This window comes from Podarcis tiliguerta, assembly GCF_965153285.1.
Source record: "Podarcis tiliguerta genome assembly, chromosome: 4".
Lineage (NCBI taxonomy): Eukaryota > Metazoa > Chordata > Lepidosauria > Squamata > Lacertidae > Podarcis > Podarcis tiliguerta.
The window spans coordinates 94,430,163-94,447,429 of record NC_139537.1 but is presented as its reverse complement, the minus strand read 5'-3'; the positions used below and the strand labels follow the sequence as shown (position 1 = coordinate 94,447,429).

At 42.7% G+C, this 17,267-nt stretch overlaps 1 protein-coding gene across 6 annotated transcripts in view; it reads right to left on the bottom strand.

Annotated features, from left to right (window-relative positions):
• KLF12 (KLF transcription factor 12) overlaps nucleotides 1-17,267 on the bottom strand; it is a 228,647-nt gene that overhangs the window by 82,883 nt on the left and 128,497 nt on the right. For all 6 annotated transcript variants that reach the window (XM_083435893.1, XM_083435890.1, XM_083435892.1 and 3 more), the window contains exon 3: nucleotides 2,117-2,252. In XM_083435893.1, the coding sequence (XP_083292019.1) occupies nucleotides 2,117-2,252 (136 nt within the window). The remainder of the gene's footprint in view (nucleotides 1-2,116; nucleotides 2,253-17,267) is intronic.

Sequence of the window (17,267 nt, the reverse complement as noted above, 5' to 3'; positions counted from 1 at the left end):
ACCCACAATGCTTCATGTGGCATATGATTCTGGACTCTCTTGCTGGTTCTGACAAAAGTCAGATCCCTGAAAAATAATTCTAAAAGGCCCTCCCAGAATTCTCTGTGATGACCTGGGATTCTACACCCAAGTGCTAGGAATCACACCTCATCGCTGACCTGTTTTAAAATGCAAGCTCATTAGAAGCCACTGGGATCTCAATGCTTTTTTGGGACGGTGTGTGTGTGTTTGTGTCCAGCCTCCTAGCAGGTCACATAAAAGGGAGCACAAAATACTGATGGGCTTCTGAACTCTTCCTGCTTATAGATCATTGGTTGTAGAACTGTTTTCTCTCCTCTTTGGCTTGCTCTGCCCCTGAACTTTTGTGAGTCTCTCCCTCCCTCTCCCTCTCTGTCACTCCCTCTCTCCAACTTGTTTTCCTCTCGCTTTCCCTCAGTGCCCCAAGACACCCATGTCTTGCCTTGTTCCCTAATCCACAGGCTCAGTTCTCATGGGGACAACCTTGCCTTAGGCAGGAAAAAGACTTTCTATTAGCCCTGGATTATTATGACTGCTTGTCAGTGGCATGCGCTCCCTTCTTTTGCTCACTGATGAATATTTGCTACAATCAGCATTTTTAATGCTTCTCATCGCTGCGCTGCATTAAGAGAAAAAGCAAAAACTCAGCCAGAGAAGGTCAGCTATAGTTCAGCAGCACCGCTTCAGAAACAAGAATATATTGCATTTGCATACTTATGCTAAAACTCTGTGCTAGATTTGCGTACTTGGAAAAGTTACTCAATAGATTCCAGTATTAAAAGTCTGGGGCAGCTAAGGGGGAAAGCTGCAGTAGAATACTTTTAACATCTCGCTTTCATTATGCCTCTCACTTATTTTCTATGTTTCTCCCAAGGTGCTCCACTTTGTAAACACACATGTGGCCTTTTTAGGTGATTGACCTAGATTCTCTCCAGATCACACAGAGTTCAACACTTCTTTTTTAACCTGCTTTAGGCTCCGCCTACCCAAAATGAACTTCACTTCACCCACTGAGGTGACTACAGTACAAAAACACTCCAAAATCAGTGTTTGAAAACTTGCTTTCTGTGAAGAAGAACCATATCATGGGGAGGGGGAGGGGAATGCGAATTATTGCACTGAAAATAATCTCACAAGCTATTATAGTGCATTGGCATCACAAGGATGGTCAATGCCACTTAATTTCTGTAAAATAATTACAAAATTGGGGAATCTTTTTATTCCCTCCCTTCATGCGTTAAGATTTTGCAGGTTGCAAAAATCTTAATTAATCTAGTGTTTTAGTTTGACAGCGGAAACACATCGCCTCTTATGCAGCATGAAGAATGTTTTTCTTTCCTTCTACACCTTCTGCACCTGTTCCAACTTTATCATTCTGTTATTCCGTAACCTATAGGCCAGTTTTCACTTTGCTTGGCCATTTCTCCCCTTCTTGTGGTGAAAAAGCTCAACCGTGCATCAAAGGTGACTGGTGATACAGCCCACCCCCAGGGCTGTACGCAAAAAGTCCCGATTTTTTATTTAATTTGTTATTTCCACATAAATATCACTTTTGACCATTTAGTCTCAAAAGCAGCAACACAATGAAACGAAAAAGGTAAACTAAAATGCAAACACACATCTTTTTAAAAATAAAATAAAATAGAAAACCATCTACAGTAAAAGATAGTGAATCCGTATGAGCAAAAACTCTAGAGGCAGGACAGAATAAAAGGGCCAGAACATAGGTGTGGTAGCTTTCCCCTTAAGGGGGAATTGCAGAAGCCGCTACTGACAAGGCAGTGTTACTGGGTAGATGACCATTTTGGCTCCTAAGCAGTGGTGTTAATACAGACCACTTTCATTTTTTTAATTTTTTTTTTTTTTACAAAAAGCTTTACAACGTAATGAGGAGTAAAGAACGATAAACGGAAAATCGGATTCTAATTGAAAGTGAGCATGTCAACACATTCCCATACAGCAGAAAAGGTAAACACTAGTGGAACTGGCCCGGTACCTAGACTGATTCAAATGTAGGGTATCTAGAGAATGTCACATGACCAGGTGTTTCCATTAGGAACATCCGCCTTGGCGTCCACCCTGAAAACTCAATACTTACTCTTGAACAGCTCTGGCTATAGAGAGAGCTGTGGATCCAGTTTCATTAACACTATCCAAGGTCACATTTGGCAGGTCGTCGTCATCACTGTCACTTTTAATTTGTCTGGGAGATAGGCCACGTGGGTCCATTTGTGCTGGGAAATAAAAGATACACAATGGATTAAAGTCAGCTTAGGGAATACCTCCAGCTAATTCTACTATATGCAATCACTGTACTCATTTCCTTTTACAGTGGTACCTTGGCTTAAGAACAGCTCAGTTTATGAACAACTTGGATGAAGAACGCTGCAAACCCAGAAGTAGGTGCTTTGGTTTGTGAACTTTGCCTTGGAATAAGAACATGTTGAGTGTGCTCCATTTGTAAATTGAGTTCCCCGCTGCTATGGGAAAGCATGCCTTGGTTTAAGAACGCTTTGGTTTAAGAACGGTCTTCTGGAATGGATTAAGTTCGTAAACCGAGGTACCACTGTACTTAAATATTCGTACCTCACCTTTTAGGCTCATGGGGCTTGCAAGCTGGCTCATAGATATCTATAATCAATCCATCAAGCAATTAAACAAACAAAAAGCAACTAAACACTCTAACTTCCTGATGAGAACAAATGCAAAACATGTGGCGGGCATGCAAAATAGTTAAAGAGTACTGGGAAATTATATATAATGAGATAAAAAAAATGTTTAAAAAACATTTCCCCCCAAACCAGAGGCATTCATTCTGGGAATTGTACCGACAAAAGTAACCAAGAGTCAGAATTCTTTTTTTAAAAAAATGTATGCCACCACAGCAGCTCAGATCTTGCTAGCCCCAAAATGGTGGGTGAGTGAGATCCCTGGCAAGGAGGACTGGCAATTAAAAAATGATAGAATATGCAGAGTTAGCAGGTCTAACAAGCAAGATAAGAGAGCAAGAAGATCAAGTATATAATGAGGAGTGGAAAACAAGTGAAAATGCTAGCAGCATTAAGATAAATTCAACAGTATGATATATAATAAAGGAAGAATGGGGAGAAAGTGGACTTAAATGGATATATAAGAATATGCAGGAATTGTAGGAAAAAATCAAAGGAATCAGGGAAGGAGAAGAAGGGAAGTCGTTGAATTTTTTTTATTATAAAGAAAGATATTAACGGTGGAAATTTGAATGCAAATGTGATTTTGGAAATGGTAATAATGAAAATGAAAAATTAAAATTAAAAACAAAACAGAAATGCAAAATAATGTTGTGGCATCTCTGGCTAGCCTCCGAGCTCATTCTGCAATATTCACGAACTATCCTCGTGTTCCCATACGTTGATATATGGAGACAAGTCTGCGTTGCATAGATAGCTGGTACTGTCACTCTACTGATCTAAGAACTAGGGTTAGGGGGTGGGGTTAAAGAAACAGGCCTGCAGTTTGACCCTAAAGGTATTTTCCCAGAAGCAGGTCCCACTTTGCTCAATGGGCTGATTCCTATTAAGGCAAAAATGGACCCAGCAACCCCATGTCTCCTCTTCGCTCTCCCGAACACCCAGTAAACAAAGATCTAAGACGTGATGCCATCGCATTGCCATGTTCCACCTCCACACTTCATTGCTGCTGTGGGGGCAGAGGAACTGAAAGCACGATGACCTCATGCCAGGCCTTTTAATTTAGGAGGCATTAATGGGGGAGAAAGCAGGGAGGTGAGCTGAGGCGGCTGCTTCTGGCAGCAGCCCCCACACTTTATGTGAACGTCTCCCTTCAGCACAAGTATTCTTAGAACCGCAGACAGCAATTACATCTATAGCAATTATCTGTGCTGGTACTACAGAAAACAGCCACCCGCTAGGTAACCTGGGCGGTAAGAGACGTGAGGCTCCTCACAATGGCAATCTCACGTGACAGGCAAAAAACAACACACAGCGCAAATGTGCAGCACCAAAAACAACACCCCACCTTTTAGAAGCCACAAACCACACCTGGAAAGAATGCTAGCTTTTTGTGCACATAATTACTTTCAGATTTAGGTAGCTTGACAATAGGGACGATGAAAGCTTAACAAATGACGCAGCATTTAGCTCTGAAGTAATAAGGTTTAAAGGGACACGGGTGGTGCTGTGGGTTAAACCACAGAGCCTAGGACTTGCCAATCAGAAGGTTGGCGGTTTGAATCCCCGTGACGGGGTGAGCTCCCGTTGCTCTGTCCCAGCTCCTGCCAACCTAGCAGTTCGAAAGCATGAAGCGCAAGTAGATAAATAGGTACCGCTGCAGCGGGAAGGTAAATGGCGTTTCCATGCACTGCTCTGGTTCACCAGAAGCTGCTTCATCATGCTGGCCACATGACCTGGAAGCTGTACGCCGGCTCCCTCGGCCATTAAAGCAAGATGAGCGCCGCAACCCCAGAGTCAGTCACGACTGGACCTAATGGTCAGGGGTCCCTTTACCTTTAATAAGGTTTAAGCAGGGCTTAAATACAAGTCGGGTCAGAAAGAAATGTTAGCAAAGTGCAGAAAACACAGGAATTTCACGACAGGTGTGTGTGTGTGTGTGTGTGTGTGTGTGTGTGTGTTTGTGTGTGTGCACTGCCTTGTTCAGGATCTTATCAGCAGGAAGCCATAGCAGAGTCTACCCACTGAATGCCATTTTAGAAGCACAGGATTAATTACGGGACTTCCTCTCCTGGTCCAACGGAGGACCTTAAGGTCCATAAATAACACTTTGGAGGTCCCAAGTCTCAAGGAGGTTAGATTGGTTTCAACTAGGGCCAGGGCCTTTTCCACAGTGGCTCCGATGTGGTGGAACACTCTGTCACAAAAGACCAGGGCCCTGCCAGTGTGGCGTAGTGATTAAGAGCGGTAGTCTCGTAATCTGGTGAACCAGGTTCGCTTCCCCGCTCCTCCACATGCAGCTGCTGGGTGACCTTGGGCTAGTCACACTTCTCTGAAGTCTCTCAGCCCCTCTCACCTCACAGAGTGTTTGTTGTGGGGGAGGAAGGGAAAGGAGATTATGAGCCGCTTTGAGACTCCTTCGGGTAGTGATAAAGCGGGATATCAAATCCAAACTCTTCTTCTTCTGCGGGATTTGACATCTTTCTGCAGGGCCTGCAAGACGGAGGTGTTCTGCCTGCCCTTCGGCTTAGACTCACTCTGATCCCTTATATGGGATTTGGTATATAAATTTCCCCTTGGCTTTTTTGCTGGCCCATGTAGGACTAGCATGGATAACTACTAAAATGAGGCTGCATTTTAAGCTGTATTTTAAGCCGTATTTTAATTGTTTGCTTGTTTGTTTGTTTGTTTTCTATTAAGTTTTATTGTAATTTATATTTGGTGTTAGCTGCCCTGAGCCCACCCCTGGCCGGGGAGGGTGGGGTATAAATAAATTTATTATTATTATTATTATTATTATTATTATTATTATTATTATTATTCCCTAGAAGGGGGTTTGATTTATTTTTATTGAACCCTTCCAACTCTCCAATTCTATGAAATAAAACAAATTCTTTGCCATCGTTTCATGGTGAAAAGTTATTCCAAGTTGCCAAAATCACATAGTATTTTGAAAATCCACTGTATTTTTTTTTTTTTTTTAATGTTAATTTCCTATCAACCTCCAAGATATGGTAAAGCTGAGGTCTTCTTATGTGGGATATATATTGAAAAATTCTTCTACCATACAAAAATACCTGCAGATGGCTTTGCACAAATTTATTTTAAATGAACGGGAGACTCAGGCCTAAGATTTAACCTGATTTAGGCCCTCCTGAAAGATAAGCTTATTCATCTGAAGCACAAAGGAACAAGTCCCAATCTCTATTTACTGTAGATAAACAGAAAATACAGAAGAACATAAACTGGAAAAGACCCAACGGGAATCACAAAGATTTGATGACAGGGGCTTACATGGTGTGTGTGTTGGGGGGGAGGTCAAATGCCTATCTCAAGAGGACTGAGCTCACCATAATCATCATTAGAATTATATTCGCAAAGGCACTCTATATTATCAAATCCTGTTGTGGCTTTATGAGGGCCCTTGAAATGTTTGCTCTTCTCCTAAAAGCTCAATCCACAGATTTCTGTAATCAGACAGTATCAAATGGCACAGTGGCTTTGCCCTCTGTAGCAGCGAACAGCTGGGATATTCAAGCAAGGAACAGGCAAATGCAATTTCTTAAGAGATACTTTAGAATTTCTCTCTCTCTTTTTTGGTCAATAATGCCAATTGCTTAACTAACCTCTACAACAAATCATGGGTTGTTGTTGCTTTGCTGCGAAGTTGTACGTGGCGACTGGAATCACTTGATTCATAGAACGTAAGAGACCATCAATTCCCAATTCCCCGTTAGCAAACTAAAGGGGGAAAACATCCTTCAGTATTAGAGCCTATTTGCAAATGATACTCCATCAACTTCATCACTTAGCTGTGGCTTTAAAATGGCAGCTATATTATCTTGCCCTTTCTGAATTATGCAACTAATTACGCAGTAAGTTTGCTAATGCGGCAAGACGATCATTTCTTGGACACGGAGGCTGAATATTAACATAGTTCCATGTGCAGGGAACCGCTGGCGGGCTGGGGGAGTGGGACTTCTAACAGAACTGTTGGCAGGCTGAGATGCTGCTGTAGCGCCTTGAAAAAGCAGGGCACACCAAACCTGCAAAACTTGAGAGATCCTCCAGCTGAATGCAGCCCACAAAATGCCCGGTTTTGCTGCCCAGGTAGGAATCCTGAAGTAGAAGTGTTGCCAAACACCTGGCAGGCTGGTCCAATATGTGGCTGCCTTCAGTTGAGAGCCAGTGTGGTGTAGTGGTTAAGAGCGGTAGTCTCATAATCTGGGGAACCGGGTTCGCGTCTCTACTCCTCCACATGCAGCTGCTGGGTGACCTTGGGCTACTCACACTTCTTTGAAGTCTCTCAGCCTCACTCACCTCACAGAGTGTTTGTTGTGGGGGAGGAAGGGAAAGGAGAATGTTAGCTGCTTTGAGACTCCTTAGGGTAGTGATAAAGCGGGATATCAAATCCAAACTCTTCTCCTCTTCTTCTTCTTCTTCTTCTTCTTCTTCTTGGATATGCAGAGGTTGTGCAGGCCTTCATACATACACTGGTACCTCGGGTTACATATGCTTCAGGTTACAGACTCTGCTAACCCAGAAATAGTACCTCGGGTTAAGAACTTTGCTTCAGGATAAAAACAGAAATCGTGCTCCGGCGGCACAGCAGCAGTGGGAGGCCCCATTAGCTAAAATGGTGCTTCAGGTTAAGAACAGTTTCAGGTTAAGTACGGACCTCCAGAACAAACTAAGTACTTAACCCAAGGTACCACTGTATTGGGCCTCACCTACACTCCAGCACAAGGAAGATTACAGAGAAATCACAAGGTGCCCACGCGCATTAAAGGTAAAGGGACCCCTGACCATTAGGTCCAGTTGCGGACTCTGGGATTGCAGTGCTCATCTCGCTTTATTGGCCGAGGGAGCTGGCGTACAGCTTCCGGGTCACGTGGCCAGCATGACTAAGCCGCTTCTGGTGAACCAGAGCAGCGCACAGAAACGCCGTTTACCTTACCGCCGGAGTAGTACCTATTGATCTACTTGCACTTTTGATGTGCTTTCGAACTGCTAGGTTGGCAGGAGCATTAGTGACAGCTAAATGTGTAGTTGTGCTTTGGAGATTTCTTCCCAAAACCCCAAAGAGTTTGCACCTGTCACGGGACTGCCAAGGAACGCCTTTGAGTCGGGGGAGGAGAAGAGTCAGAGCGGGAACAGTCACAAGGAGACAGAGAGGAAGTGACGGAAGGGGAAGAGGGAGAGAGCCAGGAGGCGGGAAGGCTCTCCGCTGCTGAAGCAGAGCCCCAGCACCGCACAGGGAGCTCAGGATCAGACAGAAAGCCTATGCCTGTGCCTTTGGCCCAGGAAAGGAGAGGGTTAAAGCGCAGGAATCAGAGACATCCCATAAAGCTCCCCCGCCACTTCTGTTGGAGAATAAGCAGAAGACCACTCCCTGAATCTGAACCTGACGATTCGGATGCATGATTGTACCGTGCTGCTTGTACATATGTAAAATAAAGAACTGTAATAGGAATGGATTTGCCCCCCAAAAGACGTTAAATTGTTTTTGTATGCCACAACTGCAGCGAGAATTTTATTAGCCCAAAATTGGAAATCACAAGAAATACCAACAGATGGGCAGATGAAGATGTTGGACTTTTTGGAGCTGGAAGAATCCGTGATCAGAAAGAGGAGAAATATCAAGAAGATTGAAGGAAATTTAAGGAATATCTAGCTAAATATTATAATATAATATAAGTGGAAATACCTGCAAGTATTAAATTGGTTTGGGATTAAAGTATGTTGAATTGCATAATACTATAGATTGAGATTATGATGAAAAGAAAGGAAGTTAGTAATTTGAACTAGTTAATTATATTAGAAAGGGAAATATATTAGAAAGGGAATATTGGAAAATTGCTAAAATCAGTTAGGAAGGATTCGAGGAAGTCATTTAATAATGGAAATTAATTTGGATTCTGATTGGAATAAATTTTATATGTTTGTTTTTATTTTTATATGTTTTGTTTTTTGTGTTGGGTTGTATTTGTTATAAACTTGGAAAATTAATAATAAAAAAATTGGAAAAAAGTAAAATAAAGAACTATAGATATCTCTCTGAGTGAGCAGAAGGTGCTTATTGCAAAGAGCATACACAAACCATGACAGCACCCCACTGTTGTTTGCATATATGTTATATAACTTATAGAAAACAGGTAAATGTTTTAAACATTCAGCTTCTGCTAGATGACGCCCAGTATGTTTAAAATCCGCAAAAAACACAAATGACCTGCCTTGTGAATTGACATAGGGCCATCACAGTTTCTAATCATAAGCGAGTTCTGCTGTCAGAAATATGATGTATTGATTGTGCATAATTAGATTCATGCAATGCCCCCAAAACAACAACAACAACAACTAAAAGACATAACTTGCATTTGTCTGCACACTGATTCGCTGGCATTCCACCCCACCCCACCCCCCAAGTAGCTTACTCTATACCTGGCTTTTCCATGATCTACCATCACTTTTAATTGTGCTGCCCTTTCTGGGGGATTTAGTGAAGTGGACGAACACTTCCGAAATATAGGACGGGAACCAGAAAGCTCAGAGACCTAAAGATAAGATGTGATTGAAGGAAATGTTTCGAGGTGAAAGGGGGTGATTTCCTAAATCACTCCTACTGCCCTGTCACTTTCCAATTACTCCAACTTGCCTTCCTGCCCCCGTTATCAGCTGGCAGATGAAAACTCGCCCCCCCCCCAATGCATAAGCTGACATTTCCAATAAATATCTCCACCTAAAGGCACCATCTAACACAAAGCAAATACTAACTACTAGTAATACTACTTCGGCGACTATCGAGGCAGAGTATCACCACCAAATTATGCCACTGCTGAAATAATTTCACTGGGTGCCCATTAGCTACGTGCCCAGCCAAATGCTGCTTTTTTCCTTTCTTCAGGATAGGAAGATGCCATCCTATCACCTACCCATTGGGACTCATTCCCATTACAGTGGTACCTCAGGTTAAGTACTTAATTCGTTCCGGAGGTCTGTACTTAACCTAAAATTGTTCTTAACCTGAAGCACCACTTTAGCTAATGGGGCCTCCTGCTGCTGCCGTGCCGCCGGAGCTCGATTAATGTTCTTATCCTGAAGCAAAGTTCTTAACCTGAGGTACTATTTCTAGGTTAGCGGAGTGTGTAACCTGAAGCGTATGTAACCCGAGGTACCACTGTACATATCAGACTGGTGCATTCTCTATGTGTCTTCTTAAACTATAGTTTCAAACTTGGTTTTATATGTGCAATTCTTTTAACTGTTTCACTATATATAACTCTTGTATGTATTTTATTATATTAAATCGCTTCAGGATGCCTCACGGAAAATGATTCACAAAGGAAATATTATTGCTGCTGCTACTAAATGTCTCTCAATATGTTCAGACAAACCCATTTTTGTTGTAGGTTGAGGCTTACATTCAAGTTATATTAAGTTTTGAGACAAGGCCTAACCTTAAATTGAACCTATGTTTGTTATTTGTTTTGGAGAAGGTTTGCAGCTTTGAAATGAACCCAAAGCAAAAAGCGAAACAAAAACAAACAAACAAACAAACAAACAAACAGCAGAACACTGTGGGGGTTTGGGTATTGGTTACTGTTTTTAAAATATCCTATTGAGTTTAGAAAACACACATTTGGCAACAAATGGGAACTAATCTCATACAGAAAAAAAAAAGTTTTTTATATCCTGAAGGAACTAACAAGGGTTGGTTACCCCCCAATGTGTTTGTATAATACTCATATCTATCTATATTCACATCACTGCTAAACACAACCTTATATCTAGATTTCCTCCTCAACTTTTCTAGACCCCAGAACTGAAATGTAAGATAAACAGCTGGGAATTCTATATGCACAATTAATTCTTGTGTTGGCTAATATGTCTTTGTAGACTTATCAATTGCATGGCTGGATTAAACACATCATGAGTTGATTTGGTAACAGACAAAGACACTTCATTTATTGTAGTAAGAGAACACAGAAAACTGGAGGAAAACTTCTTTCTTGATGAATAAGGAAGAAAAGAGACTCGGGCTATTCTTTCCCCTTAAATTAATAATGTCAGTATTGGAATACCAATCAATAACAAAGCACCATTACCTTAATAAACTACCCAAGTAGAGGAATAAGTGGTTCAATAACTGGCAGACGCTATCTATAATATCCATAGGATGGGAAGTTGGGCTTGGGTCCAGGAGTAGCGGGTTTAAGTCTCACAGCTACGATGAATTTATAAGGTGAATTCAAGAATATCCGTACTCTCAATCCCACTTCCCCATTTGAGGAAAGGGAATAATGACCCGTTTCACTGAGAACTGTGTGGATGAGCAATTTTGGACAAGCAATTTGCAGGTTTTGCCGAAGGCCTGTAATTAATGTAGGGAGGGATTTATGGTTTTCCCTGTTGTAACGGGACAGAGAGAAGGTTTGCATATGAGCATACGAAGTACAGTGGTACCCCGCAAGACGAATGCCTCGGAAGACGAAAAACTCGCGAGACGAAAGAGTTTTTCGTTTTCTGAGGTGCTTCGCAAGACGGATTTCCCTAAGGGCTTGCTTTGCTAGACGAAACGGCCCTGCCTCTTGTGTCATGGCGACGGTCACTGCACGCACGCTCGCTTCCCTACTCGTCCGGCTCCCTCCCACCTTCCCGCTGACGGTTGGTGCCTCGCGCCGCTGCCCACCCCCCTCGCGTGCTCCTCTGAGAGAGCCGTTGCCGCCAGCAGCCAGCGTTGCAGCCAGAGTCGCGCTCCTGAGCCCCGCCGCCCTCCAGCAGCCGCGTCGCGCGGTGGCCACAACGCGCGGGTGAGTCTGAGGTACCGGCTGCGGCAGCTGCCCTGCTTCTCCCCGCCCCTCCCCACCATTGTTAGTGTTTAAATGCAGTGGTGTTTCACAAGACGAAAAAACTCGTACAACGAAAAAACTCTCGGAACGAATTAATTTCGTGTTGCGAGGCACCACTGCACACTGGTACCTCGGGTCACAAACTTAATTTGTTCCGGAGGTCTGTTCTTAACCCGAAACCGTTCTTAATCTGAGATGCGCTTTCGTTAACGGGGCCTCCCGCTCCCATCACGCCGCCGGCGCACGATTTCCGTTCCCATCCTGGAGCAAAGTTCTCAACCTGTGGTACTACTTCCGGGTTAGCGGAGTTTGTAACCCGAAGTATTTGTAACCTGAGGTACCACTGTACAGTGGTACCTCGGGTTAAGTACTTAATTCGTTCCGGAGGTCTGTACTTAACCTGAAACTGTTCTTAACCTGAAGCACCACTTTAGCTAATGGGGCCTCCTGCTGCTGTCGCGCAGCTGGAGCACGATTTCTGTTCTCATCCTGAAGCAAAGTTCTTAACCTGAAGCACTATTTCTGGGTTAGTGGAGTCTGTAACCTGAAGCGTATGTAACCCGAGGTACCACTGTACTAAATCACATTAGGTAGCCAACATTGGTTCCTTCCAGTGTTGCTGGACTCCAGCTCCCATTTGACCCAGTCAGCATGGCCATGATGGGATGAGGCCACTGTTGCCTATTGACAGCTTCTAGGAGCCACAGGTGACAGCTGAGTGCATAGTGGGACCAAAGGAGGACAAACTACCCCAGAATGGGAACATGCTCTATGTGGGGCTACCTTTGCAGGTGACCCGGAAACTGCAACTAATCCAGAATGCAGCAGCTAGACTGATGACTGGGAGTAGCCGCCAAGACCATATAACACCGGTCTTGATACACTGGCTCCCAGTACGTTTCCGAGCACAATTCAAAGTGTTGGTGCTGACCTTTAAAGCCCTAAAATACCTCGTCCCAGTATACCTGAAGGAACGTCTCCACCCCCATCGTTCAGCCCGGACACTGAGGTCCAACCTTCTGGCGGTTCCCTCACTGAGAGAAGTGAGGTTACAGGGAACCAGGCAGAGGGCCTTCTTGGTGGTGGCGCCCGTTCTGTGGAATGCCCTCCCATCAGATGTTAAGGAAATAAACAACTATCTGACTTTTAGAAGGCATCTGAAGGCAGCTCTGCTTAGGGACGTTTTTAATGTTTGACGTTTTATCACTTTTATTATTATTATTATTATTAATCTGTTGGCAGCCGCCCAGAGTGGCTGGGGAAACCCAACCAGGTGGGCAGGGTATAAATATATTAGTATTAGTATTAGTATTAGTATTACAACCATACCTGTCAATGTTTCCTTTTTTTTAAGGGAAATTCCCTTATTCTGAATAGGATTTTCCCTTTAAAAAATGGGAAAGTTGACAGCTATGATTACAACATGTCCCCCACCAAAGCGCTCTCCTTCCTCTAAGACGCCATAAACCCCAAGTGCTGCTAAAATGTATTGTTATATAACGTTTGAAGTCACCAATGGTTTCCAACAAATCAATCTGACTGACTAGAGAAGACAGGTAAATGATAGCATCATATGACGCAACCACCAAGTGGAGACACCACCATACAGCAACTGTTCATAGGAGACTACCCTTGCTTCTTCAAACAGACTAAAGCAGAATTGCCTCAGATCATCTCGTTTTTCACCTGGAAAGCTAGGGTACATTTTCCTGACAGTGGGGAATTTTTTTAAAGGTGGGGGGTGCCCTTCCAAAACCAACAGATCCCGATGATCTCACGTGTGTGTGTATGAGGCCAAATCTGTTAACAATGCAATTCATGCTCAAGAATTCAGCAACAGGCCAGGGCTTTATAAGGAAAGCTATTATCAGGATTACATCACGGAAACTTGAAATCCTGGAGATCTTGAATGTCAACATTTTTATGACTACTACTGTACCAGATATCCTGAATTATAATGAATCCAAGGCAGCTTAATGCTTAATACATCTTTGTGGACATCCCTCGCAGCTACCAAAGATGATTAATTCCCATAAACTGGGTTGGTATTATGGAACGGAAGCAAATCTCAGTCTATATTTGGAATAAACTCCCACACTCAAGGTGGGCGTGACTGCCTTTCTCAGGATGTAAATTTACTCTGAAGCAAAAGCATTAAAAAAAAAAAATCATACCAAGCAATGAAAACCAAAAGAGAACGGGTGGCGGGTTGTTTTTAAAGCTCTGTGAGAACACTTGTTTTTCTTTATGCCTGGAAATACAGTCTGTTCGTGAAGTATTGCCATCTGATGGGAAAGAACCAAATTACCGAATGTAGTAATAATAAAAGTAATAATAATACTTAATATTTACTTTTCCTAAATTGCTGGTTCCCAAGGTTTTTGATACCTGGAAAGTAGTCTTTTTCTGGATTAAAACTGGAGGCATTCTGCGCTCTCTTTCTCTCTCTCTCTCTCTTTCACACACACACACACACACACACACACACACACCCCTCAGCTAACATTGCTTGCAATGTTCTTTGCTCAGTCTGCCAGACAGAACCATACTTTCTGGGCAATGGTGATACTTCTAGAATTCCTTTGTGACTGCCGGCAGCATCTGAGAATGCTGGCTTCCTCTGGTTAGCTGTTTCCTCTGCCCATTTATTGTCAGAAAAAGGGGATTAATGCTGTGCTAGGCCTCTCAAGCCTGAGCGGATTTGATCCTGGTTTGCAGGCAGTGTTTCACCACAGTTTTCTAGTTTGGATGTCACAGCACACCGTGGTTTAACAAATCAAAAAGCTTTTACTAAAGCCAGGCTGGGAAAACCCAGCCAGATGGGTGGTGTATTATTATTAATAATAATACAGTGGTACCTCTAGATGCGAATGGGATCCATTCCGGAGCCCCGTTCGCATCCTGAGCAGAATGCAACCCGCGTCTACGCGTGTCATGATTCACCACTTCGGCACATGTGTGTGATGTCATTTTGAGCGTCTGCGCATGCACGAGTGGCGAAACCCATAAGTAACCCATTCCGTTACTTCCGGGTTGCCGCGGAGCACAACCCGAAAACGCTCAACCTGAAGCTACTTTAACCCGAGGTATGACTGTAATAATAATAATGTGAGAGGAGGAGGAAAGGGGAGAAGAGTGTTTTCTGGAGGTGATAAATTATAATCCCACTGGTGTAGCAGAAAATAATAGTCTACCAGTATCTCAGCAACAGGATTTTGGAATAAATCACGTAGTTCCTGGAGAAGAGAAGCATCATCCCGCCATTGGGCAGAGAAGGGATGCAGAAAAAAATTAAGTGTACTGCTTAGCATTTCAAACAAATACAGGGAGACGTAATATACTCCAAATGAAGCCCAGTGAGATTAGACATTGTGCAGAGGTTTATTTAATGTACACAGAGCAGCTGTGCGAATGTGTGTTTTGCGGAAAACATGTAACTTCTCCTAGGTCTCATAATAAAGTACCCTTGATGCAGGGCAGATTTCCAAGGCCTCCTCACCCCAACGCCCATCCCGCTTTCCACTAAGGGCCATTACAAATGGTTTGCGCTCTTGGAAAAATGCTCTGAGAACACCAATCAACTTTTAAATCAAAAACAGCTTGCTTTCTGATAGGGGCAGCAAAACTGGTCGATTTATTCCATAAAACTTTATGTACACAGCAGCAGCATCCATGAACTTAATGATCATAATATAGAGTCTACAGGGTAATTTTTATTGCAATTTATAGCAAGATTACACATACTCCACAGTTTTTCAGGCTTTATTGAGATTTTATGGGACTGTGCGGTTTAAGCAGTTAACTGTGTGCTCTTGTGCGATGGGAGAAGGTGGGGTGAGCTCCTATACATGCGTTTCGTTGCTAATCTACCATAGGCTATTAATTACTCTGTCCAATCAAAGTCATTATTTATAGTAATTTCACGAGCAAAATAATTTGCCAGGGGCCATGCAGGATTAATAGAGGCTATGGACATCTGCAGAAACCTACCTACGTATAACTCAGATACACATCTATGAGGATGGTGTGTTGTTGTTTTTCCACAGCAGAAACGTTAGACCTTTTTCATTTTAAATTGAACACTGTAGAACTCACACCCCATTTACAGGAAATCGAATTCTCAAGAGTGTTAAGACCTAAATCACATCAAGTATCTAATATATAACTGATTCACCATCCAACATAAAACAAAGCCGGGGGAAAGAAAAGCAATTACAGATTTGAACAACAGCAGGACATAGCTTTTTCTGAGCCCAGGTTTCTAGACAAGACACTTCTACATATCTAAAAGTCACCTTGACTCCTCCATTCTTGCACCCAACCAAACTACCATTAACTTCAGCCCACAAAGCTGGACCTTAAATTACTGTACACTTTCCTCAGCAGGTCCACCTTTCTAAACATTCTATGACATCACACCATTTCAGCCAATAGGTGCCAAAGGCTTCACTGCTGCTACAAAATCCCTTAATGAAACGTAACACTGATTTTTTTTTAATTAGAAAAATCTAAATATCTTTAAAAGAGCTGCCTCTTTAACATACTGATAGGGACAACAAAGTATGTTATGTTCTGCTAGTATCTCAGGTCTTTATTCTGGGTGGAGACATCTATCTTAAATTTCTACTGGGCCAGATTTAGGTTTGATGAGGCCCTAAGCTATTGAAGGTAATGGGGCCCTTTATATGTCCAGCTGTCCTTTGTCAACAACAAGTTGTTACTGTTTTTTGTGCTGAATATGTGCTATATGGTAATTTATGGACCTAATAGGTATCTAAAGCCATTTGCACATAGCAAAATATGTATTTTATCAAAGTAATTGTTGAACTGAAATACAATTAAGAAGTATATTAATAGTGAAATACAATTAAGAAGAAGTATATTAATAGGGAAATAATTATTAAGCTCTAACTGAAAATGATTTTTTATTCATAACAAACTAGAAGGAGGGCCCATTACATCATAGGAGCCTACACAACACAAAATAAGTAGAAAATAAGTGACATTCACCCTGCTTTACAAAGCTCGTGACTATTTGGTTTCCCCCTGTGAATAAACAGGCCAACTATCAAAAGGTGTTTTCCTAGAATGATTTCTTATTTCTGTTTTGCAAAAGCAAGGCCACGCAGCCAGGAGGAATCTCACATACAAAACCAGACAAGGAAATGGTGGGGAAATTTTTTCTGTGGCGTCTCTTCTGCTCAGACAATACAACAATAAGGAAAAAAATGTTACCCTGGAAAAAAATCTGGCCCAGATAAAACGGTATATGAACTTGCTGATTTTATGGAGCACTGGTTTGCTGGATAAAGTCTCTCACCTGCCATCTTCCCTGAGGTGTAGCCCTCCTAATTTCAAGTAGGATCTAAATAGTGGAATGGTGTAGGCAGGGCCAGTCACACGGGTCTTTCTCACCAGAGCATCTTTGTCCTTTGGTCCTTTATGTAACCATTCTCTTTAATTAGCTAAAGAAATCTCCTTAAAATCCATTTCTTCTGAAATCAAATGCAATTGCAAATGGAACAGTATCAAGCTGTACTACCTTAGGATCATTTGGCTGATAGGTAAAGGTAAAGGGACCCCTGACCATTAGGTCCAGTCGTGGCCGATTCTGGGGTTGCGGCGCTCATCTCGCTTTACTGGCCGAGGAAGCAGGCGTACAGCTTCCGGGTCATGTGGCCAGCATGACTAAGCCGCTTCTGGCGAAGCAGAGCAGTGCACAGAAATGCCG